The 9,525-nt window shown below is 32.8% G+C and overlaps 1 protein-coding gene across 1 annotated transcript; it reads left to right on the top strand.

Moving 5' to 3' along the window:
• Positions 1-7,747: 7,747 nt before the first annotated feature.
• On the top strand, positions 7,748-9,525 carry LOC139869125 (uncharacterized). Its single transcript, XM_071857450.1, has 2 exons — positions 7,748-7,923; positions 9,096-9,525. Exons 1-2 carry the CDS (start codon positions 7,748-7,750, stop codon positions 9,523-9,525), a joined length of 606 nt encoding a protein of 201 aa, XP_071713551.1.

The raw sequence follows: 9,525 nt of genomic DNA, 5'->3' as shown, positions 1-9,525 counted from the left end.
AGGTGCATAGCTATATGCATCAATCTTTTCTTCCGTAGATGAAGTGCGGTTGGTTCATCCTCTAGATTGAGGTGTTTTCAAGAATCATAAAAGGTTTAAACGCAAATTGTAATCATCAAGATAGAAATGAGGTTTAAGATGAAATCAAGTGGCAAACTTGAAGAAATGTTTAGTTTCATATGTTATAATCAATATTTTAATTCATTTTAATTATCCAATGTTAGTAGTCCACAGCTAATAGTCCACAGTTAGTAATTCAACAATTCATATATAGTTTAATATATATAATATTCGAATTAATTACTACGTATCGTGACCCATTGTATACATGTCTCAGACCCGATCACAACTCAAAGTATATATATTATTTGAGAATCAACCTCAACCCTGTGTAGCTAACTCGAGCATTACTGCATATAGAGTGTCTATGGTTATTCCAAATAATATATATAGATGTGTCGATATGATATGTCAAAACATTGTATACGTGTCTCGATATTTAAAATGCGTAAATAACAGTATTTAAATTACGATAAATAAAGTGCGTAAAATAAATAACAGAAATTAAATGACGATAAATAAAATTGCGAGAATTAAAATTACGATAATTAAATGTAATAAGGAATTAACAGTTAGCTAGGAACAGTTAGCTAGGATTTTGTTAGCGTGGATTCTTAACAGAATTTTTCATAGTTAATTTGTTTGTTTCTAACAACTTTTATTTTGTCCAATGTTTTCTTCATTATGCCACTTGTTGGATTCTGATATGTCAAAATTCAAATATGAAATTGAATGAAAATGGTTATTCTGCGGTGAACGTATACGTATATCTGTGGATGTAAGTAGGATAGTAAATGACTGTTGAATCATATTAGAAGAATGTACAGTGTACTTATTAATGTGAAATCTAAATATTCATCGGGTATTACCTACCCGTTAAAATATTTTCACCATTAACAGTTTGTACAAAGAAATTTTTAATTACAATCTTTATGAAAATATATTTACATATATATTTTCTTCAGATGTAATCTTGGTTTTAATGAGTCAATATGATATTAATATCATCTGATTTATCATTAGAACTAGAATACATAATCTCTAAAATATTATAAATTATATAATCGCCATGTAGAACGAAGATAAATGATGTAGAACGATGATTATGCTCGAGGTACATAATGAGATGTGGAGGTGTGTGAAACTTGGGTTGTTGGTGATACTGGTATTGATGTTGGTGGTACTGTTGGTGCCGGTGATGTTGCTGAAGCTGGTACATTTTGCACCATATTTTCCAAGGCTACAACTCGGGCGCGAAGCTCGTTGACTTATTACTCCGGGATAATTATCGGTAGGAACGAGCGAATGAATAAGGTTTAGAATCTGAGTTATGATATAGTCGTGGCGAGATACTCTAGAAATGAGAGAGAAAATGGTATTACGAACAGATTCGTCGATAAGTGCTTCAGGTTCTTCACCAAGAGGTGAATTCGATTGGTGGAAAGGATCGCCTTCTTCGCATCTCCATTGATTCAGTCGAATACAAACCCATCCCCAATTCATCCAGAATTGATGATGGCTAATTGGTTGATCCATTTCGGTGACGCTGCTTTCGGGGCTTAGGTGAACATCCATGTCGAAAACTGAGGGACTTGAACTGGTGGCGAGTTCCATTTCATACGATTGAATAAAGGATTTTTGATATGAAATGATTCCCAGCTATCGGATGGTATTCTAATTACATAGAATATCTATATATATAGAACAAAGGATTTCGTAGATTACGGAGAAATTTACGAAATATGTCAGGCAAAGTTTACAGTAACAGATATGCTAAGATAAGAATTAGCAGACACGCTAAGATATGAATTTTGTCTATACACTATTCATGCAATATAGGCAGTAAGACGTGTCTAGACTTAAGGATGATAAGCAAGTAATTTTTGACACGAAATGATAAGCAAAACTTTTGACATGCAGACACGGTCGAAGTCCAGACCCACTAATGCATCTAAACAACTATCAGTTTGACACACTAATGCAAGACCTGGTTCGCTAAGACCACCGCTCTGATACCAACTTTAATGACCCGTCCTAATCCATCTGGACGAATACATTACATTTGGTTACATTGTGAGGTACTTGACCTCTATAAGATACATTTTACAAACATTGCATTCGTTTTTAAAAAGACAAACTTTCATTACATTGAAAGTTGACGGCATGCATATCATTTCATAATATATCCAACTATAATAATCTTGATGAACTCAATGACTCGAATGCAACGTCCATTTGAAATATGTCATGAACGATTCCAAGTAATATCTTTAAAATGAGCAAATGCACAGCGGAAGATTTCTTTCATACCTGAGAATAAACATGCTTTCAAGTGTCAACCAAAAGGTTGGTGAGTTCATAAGTTTATCATAAACAATAAAATTCATCATTTTGATAGACCACAAGATTCAAATATAGTACATCTATCTCGTGTACGAAACCATTTTTCATAATGCTTAGCTGAGTAGGTTCGTATCCTTTTCTCCCCCGTAGGTTGCCTCGCGATTTTCAATAATCGTGCACATATCTCGTGCACAAAACTAATACACATAACCTGTGTATAAAAATCATTCTCTCGATACATAACATTCATTTTGATTTTATTGCTCAACATGGTAACCGACCTTAACATATAATGCGCATCAATAATATCCCCAAAATGGGACATCTCGTCTGTATAAATATATAAACTTCGAAGTACTAAACACCACACCCACTAGCTCTTCCATCTAGTGAACATTCTGGGTGGGGGTGTTAAACCCGGTAGCTACCTTTAGGATTCGCGTGAATTAGGGTCATACTCGATTCTAATTCTTAGGTTACCAAGCAATAATAATCAGAGGAAAAATATTCACATCAATTGGTGACAATTATCATGTCCACATAATTCAATAATAATCCGCAGAACTTCTGTCTGCATAATAATTCATTCGAGGAATGTTTTGCTTGTGTCTATCTGGTCAAACATTTATAAAAACATCTCATGTATGTTCAAAAATATATTTCAAAAGCATTTAATAAAGCAGTTGTAAAAGCAGCACATGTATTCTCAGTCCCAAAAATGTAAAGAGTAAAAGGGAATCAAATGAACTCACTTAATGTATTTTGTAGTAAAAATACATATGACGATATTGAACAATGCAGGGTTGGCCTCGAATTCACGAACCTATATAAAGTATATATATTAACACATTAACATGTAATAATAATTAAACTAGTTTATGTATATTACTTATTTATTTTAGTAATATATTTGTTATTTCAAAGGTCATATATATATGTATATATATATATATGTATATGTATATATATATATATATATGTATGTATATATATATATGTATATATATGTATATGTATATATATATATATATATATATATATATATATATATATTTTGTATTTTAATATTTATACATATAGTTATTCTAATACATATATATATATATATATATATATATATATATATATATATATATATATATATAATTGGTATTATATTGTTAAATCAAAAATTTGTTATATGTAAATATTTATGTAAACAATGTTATTAGGTTTAATCTATAATGTATATGTAATATTAATATAGTTATAGTATATGTAATAAGTATATTTTTATATACAAAATATTTATTTATTAAAATGCTAGTTTTGAAAATAATAATTTACTAATAATAATAATAATAATAATAATAATAATAATAATAATAATAATAATAATAATAATACTAACTTTATTAATAATGATAATACTAATAATAAAAATGATATTGTTAATAATGATACTTATGTTAATAATAATAATAATAATAATAATAATAAGAATAATAATACTAATAATAATAAAAATGATACTAATACTAATGTTAATGAGAATAATAATAATTTGTATTGTTTTCAAAATAATATTAATAATAATAATCGTAATCATAATAGTGATCATAATAACTATGTTAATAATAATAATATTAATAATACTCCTAATACTTAATGATAATACTTAGTAATAACAATAATGATAATAATATTTAATTGAGTTAATGATGGTAACAATAATAATTAATTTATCCCTAATAACAATGATTAATAATAATAATAATAATAATAATAATAATAATAATAATTATTATAATAATAATAATAATAATAATAATAATAATAATAATAATAATAATAATAATAATAATAATAATAATAATAATAATAATAATAACAACAAGGTTAGAAAGGCTACCTTAATGTATAAGCCTTTTAAAAAAAAAATGAACGCCTCTGCTTGGGCTCGAACCACAACCTCTCGCTCCCTTAACACACTGCCTAACCATTCCTATATTTAAACATTTCAGTTTTAAATTGTAGATTAAAAACCATATAACCTATCTGACTGTTTCACCTCTTCTCCAACACAAAAAAAATTAATCGGCCAAAGCCCAATGCTCATAACAGGAACTCGACCCAAGTGCTTTATTTTTAAATGATCCGTGAACAGCCCAACTTAAAAGATTAATTGGTTGATTTAAGTTTCGAACGGCAGAGAAAAAAAGAAAAAAATAAAGCATACACTCCTCTCCACTAACTTATTTAATATTCCAAGTGGGAAACAAAGTGGGGTTTTCGGTTTTAGGATTTGTCGACCAGCAGCCTTTTCGAAACAGAAATATAAGATTAATAATCTCGAGCAGGCAGGAAGCAAAAATAATATATAATAATAGTTTGATGGGTTTCGTTTTTCTGAATTATAAAACAAGTATAGGAGCATATTTTCATCATGGATCAGTCGAACAGAAGAAAAATAGGTGTAGTTGTTTCAAGATTTGAGGTGGTAAAAACATTTAGCGAAACTAAAAGAGAAGAAGAGAAAAAAACAATAATGGTGGCTTGGTTCTAAGAAGGTGGTGATTTGGGTTTAATTCGACAGGAAACAACTGTTTATAGCAGCAGTTATAGCAGCCCTTGGTGGTGGATTTTAACGTTTGAAATTGATGGCTTTAACCCGAAGTAGTCGTAGGTTGTGGTAGTGTTGCAGCAGAAACGAAAAAAAAAATGATGGTGTTGATCATAGGTGGTTATCGTTAACGATGGGTGATGATTGAGATGATGTTCATGGTTGAAGAAGAGAGGGAGAGAGAAGTGTGGACATGGTGGCGGATGGAGGCTGTCATAACTTCAGGAGTGTTGGGTGATGGTGGTGATTGGTTTATTTACGGCTTAAAACAGAAACATATATCATTGCAGTAAAATTATCTAAATGGGTTTTCATGAATCGGTTTAGTTTGTTTAAAACAGAAAGAAAAGATATAGCAGCAGTTTGAATGGATTCGTTTGATGATCGAATATAATAGAAACAATAGTAGAACAATGAAAGTGCATGTGGGTTCGATTGTAGCTGATTTGGTGATCGAAAACAAAATAATATAAAACAGGAAAATGATCTTTGTAGCATGAGTTCATTGTAAGTTGTTGTGAGTGGTGAGTGAATTTGAACCGAAGCAGAAATCAAGTAGTAAGTGTGTGTTCGTGGGTTTCGTCCAAGAGCAACAACAAGTGGGTTTCATTTTGTTTTGGTTCATAACCGAAATAGGAACAAAATTTGAGAACCACGTAACCATTCGATGGGGTGTTTTTGTGATGGGGATATAGGTGGTTGTGATGGTGTTGTAGAGGTGTCGTGAAAGTGATGAAGTGGGTTATCGTTGGTGGTGATCACGATGGAGAGGGTGGCGGTTTAAAGTGAAGTGGGTTCTCGAAGAAGAATGAAGGTTCGGTGGTTATACACAGGAATAAGAAAAGAAGAAGAAGAAGAAGTAATATGCATGTATGTGATCTTGTGTGCTGTTTTGCTGATTAGTTTATGTAAGTGTATGTCACATTTGCTTGTGTGTATATATATATATATATATATATATATATATATATATATATATATATATATATATATATATTATATGATTTAGAAGGTTGATGATCATTGAAACAGTAATATGATCATGAATAAATATCTCGTGTAATAATAGGGATCCAGTTGCCATTTTGTATCATTCCTACCGACAGTTTTCACGGACGGGGTGTCGTGCACTATTTGAAATCAGTGGCGAATAAAAGTCTTCGGAAAAATCTCAAATTTTTAGATTAACTATATTTATTTATTTTGGTCATTATGGTATAAAATTCGATACTTAATTTGTTAAATAAAAATTACATCAACTGTCCCTCTCATTTCTGGGTAAAATATAAAAAAGTGTTAAAACTTAACAAATAGTTCCTAAATATATTTTTAGTAAGCCTAAAATTTATAGAACTCATTTCCGGATCACCGTTTATTTTAAAATTATATAAGTTAGAATTTAACTTGCTTAATATCAATCGGATCATCAAACGAGTATTACAATCATTTAATATTTATTTTTAATACACTTTATTTATATATAAAGATATATTTTAAATAATAATTATTATAATATCCTATTTTTTAATTTTTTTTATTTTATTATTTTTTATAACAACAATATATAATACTTCAAATTATATTTCAAATTATTATTTATATATACATACACACATATCTATTTACAATTAATCGTTCGTGAATCGTCGAGAGTAGTCAAAGGTCAATTGAATATATGAAAATAGTTCAAAATTTTTGAGACTCAACATTACAGACTTTGCTTATCATGTCAAAACCATATAAAGATTAAGTTTAAATTTGGTCAGAAATTTACGGGTCGTCACAATCTCAGGCTTTTGTGACGGCAAAGATGGTGGAAAGTGATGTAAGATCAGCAAGGAGTATGAATTTGGGAAACGTTGTATCACAGGGTAGTCATGCTACCAGTCAGTCAGGTATCAAGTCTTTTAAATCATTTGGGTTTAGGAAAAGGGGTAAGGGTAATCAAGCCAGTTCAGGGTCTGGTTATGAAAGGAGAGAATGGTGTAAAGGTTGTAAGTCTTCTCACTGTGGGTAGTGTTCTGAGGCAACGAGAAGATGTTTGAGGTGTGGTATGGTAGGTCATGAGTCTCAGGGGTGTTCCTTCAAGGAGAATATGTGTTGGAGTTGTCACCAGCTGGGTCACCGTTCAGCTAGTTGTCAGGCGTCAAAGGGCGTAAGTTCTGGGGCAGGGTTAGGGGCGCGTTCGCATCTGTCGGGGGTTCCACAGCCTCCAGTGGACAGAAGAGAAAGAACCTACTGACTGCGAAAGCAAGGGCCTTTCAGATGACAGTAGAGACCGCTAGTAATATCGTTGACATCATAATCTGTATGTTCTTGATCAACTCAATACCTGCTAGAGTATTGTTTGATTCAGGCGCAAATACGACGTTTACATCTATAAAATTCTGTTCTAAGTTAGGGTTACCTGCTACCGTGTTGCCTGAGCCTGTTAGAGTAGAGGTAGCTGATGGTAAGACGGTTCCAGTCACAATGTATGTGTCTGGAGCTAGTATAGAAATTGATGGTAGACCAATTTTTATGTCCTGTTTAGTGTTACCTATCCCTAGTTTTGACGTAGTGCTAGGGATGAACTCAATGAGCCTACATAAGGCCCACATTAAGTGTGATAAAAAGATTGTGACCTTCCGTTTGACTGATGGAACCCGTATTGTGGCCCGAGGGGAACGAAGTGGGTTCAGTTTTCCATTGATTTCTATGATGAAGGTGAAGAAGTCACTTTCTAAGGGATGTTAGTCTTTTATGGCTTATGTTATTGATGCTAAGAAAGAGAAGAAGTCAATAACCGATATTCCGGTAGTTTCAGAATTTCCTGAGGTATTTTCTGATGAGTTACCGGGGTTGCCGCCAGTAAGAGAAGTAGAGTATAAGATTGAGTTGGTTCCGGGAACGAATCCAGTAGCTAAAGCTCCTTACAGGTTAGCTCCTTCTGAAATCAGAGAGATGATGTCTCAGATACAAGAATTGTTAGACAATGGGTTTATAAGACCGAGTTCCTCGCCGTGGGTTGCACCGGTGTTGTTTGTTAAGAAGAAAGACGGTACTCTGAGAATGTGTATAAATTATCGAGAGTTAAATAAGAGGATGGTTAAGAACAAGTATCCTTTGCCTAGAATCGATGATCTGTTTGACCAGCTTCAGGGTGCGTCGTATTTTTCGAAAATAGACCTTAGATCCACCGAAGACAGCGTTTAGAATGAGCTATGGGCATTATGAGTTCTTGGTTATGCCATTTGGGTTGACAAATGCTCTGGCAGTCTTCATGGATCTGATGAACAGGGTTTGTAAATTGTATTTAGACAAATTTGTTATAGTGTTTATCGATGATATATTAGTATATTCTAAGACAGAAGCCGATCATGCAACACATCTTCGAATGGTTTTAGAGTTATTAAAGAAAGAGCAGTTATACGCTAAGTTCTCAAAAGTGTGAGTTTTGGCTCCGAGAGGTGCAGTTTCTGGGTCATGTTATCTGTGAGGAAAGTATTAAAGTAGATCCGTCGAAAATAGAAGCGGTAATGGGTTGGAATTCGCCGAAGACACCAACAGAAGTTAAGAGTTTCTTGGGTCTTGCTGGTTATTATCGCCGGTTTATAAAAGATTTTTCTAAAATAGCGGGTCCGTTGACAAAATTGACCAGAAAAGATGTAAGTTTTCGATGAGATGACCAACAGAAACAGGCCTTTCAGACTCTGAAATAGTTGTTATGTCCGGCTTCAGTGTTAACATTACCAGAGGGTTCAGATGACTTCGTGGTTTGTTGTGATGCATCAATTTTTGGGTTGGGGTGTGTACTGATGCAGAGAGATAAAGTTATCGCGTACGCTTCTCTTCAGTTAAAGACACATGAATGTAACTATCCGGTTCATGATTTAGAAATGGCTGCAGTGGTATTTGCGTTGAAGTTATGGAGACACTACTTATATGGTACAAAGTGTGTGATATGTGCAGATCATAAGAGCCTCCAGTATATTTTCACTCAGAAAGAACTGAATATGCGGTAAAGACGGTGGATTGAGCTTATAAAAGATTACGATTGTGAAATAACCTATCATCCGGGTAAAGCGAATGTTGTTGCCAATGCTTTAAGTCGTAAGAAAACTGGGGAGACCGTAATATTTATGAGAACCGAAATAGTTTCAGACCTTATTGAACAGATAAGACAAGTTCAAGCCCAAGCTTTATTAGAAGAAATTTTAAAGACTGAATTAATGACCAAAATAAAAGATCAATTGACTGACGATTCCCGTGGACTTATGACATTTAAGAACCGAATTTGGGTGCCTATGCTTGGAGATTTAAGGAAGTTGATCTTAAATGAAGCGCATAAATTGAGGTTGACTGTCCATCCGGGTGGTACCAAGATGTATAATGACTTAAAACCGATGTATTGGTGGCCAACAATGAAGAAATATGTTTCTCAATTGGTAGAAAGGTGTCATGTTTGCGCTCAGGTTAAAGCCGAACTCAAGAAACCCCGTGGTTCGTTACAGCAGTTGAAAATTTCAGAGTGGAAATGA

Source organism: Rutidosis leptorrhynchoides, chromosome 9 (genome assembly GCF_046630445.1).
Source record: "Rutidosis leptorrhynchoides isolate AG116_Rl617_1_P2 chromosome 9, CSIRO_AGI_Rlap_v1, whole genome shotgun sequence".
In the NCBI taxonomy this organism is placed as follows: Eukaryota; Viridiplantae; Streptophyta; class Magnoliopsida; order Asterales; family Asteraceae; genus Rutidosis; species Rutidosis leptorrhynchoides.
Note: the sequence above shows the minus strand (reverse complement) of the source record. Positions and strands in the feature narration are given on the sequence as shown.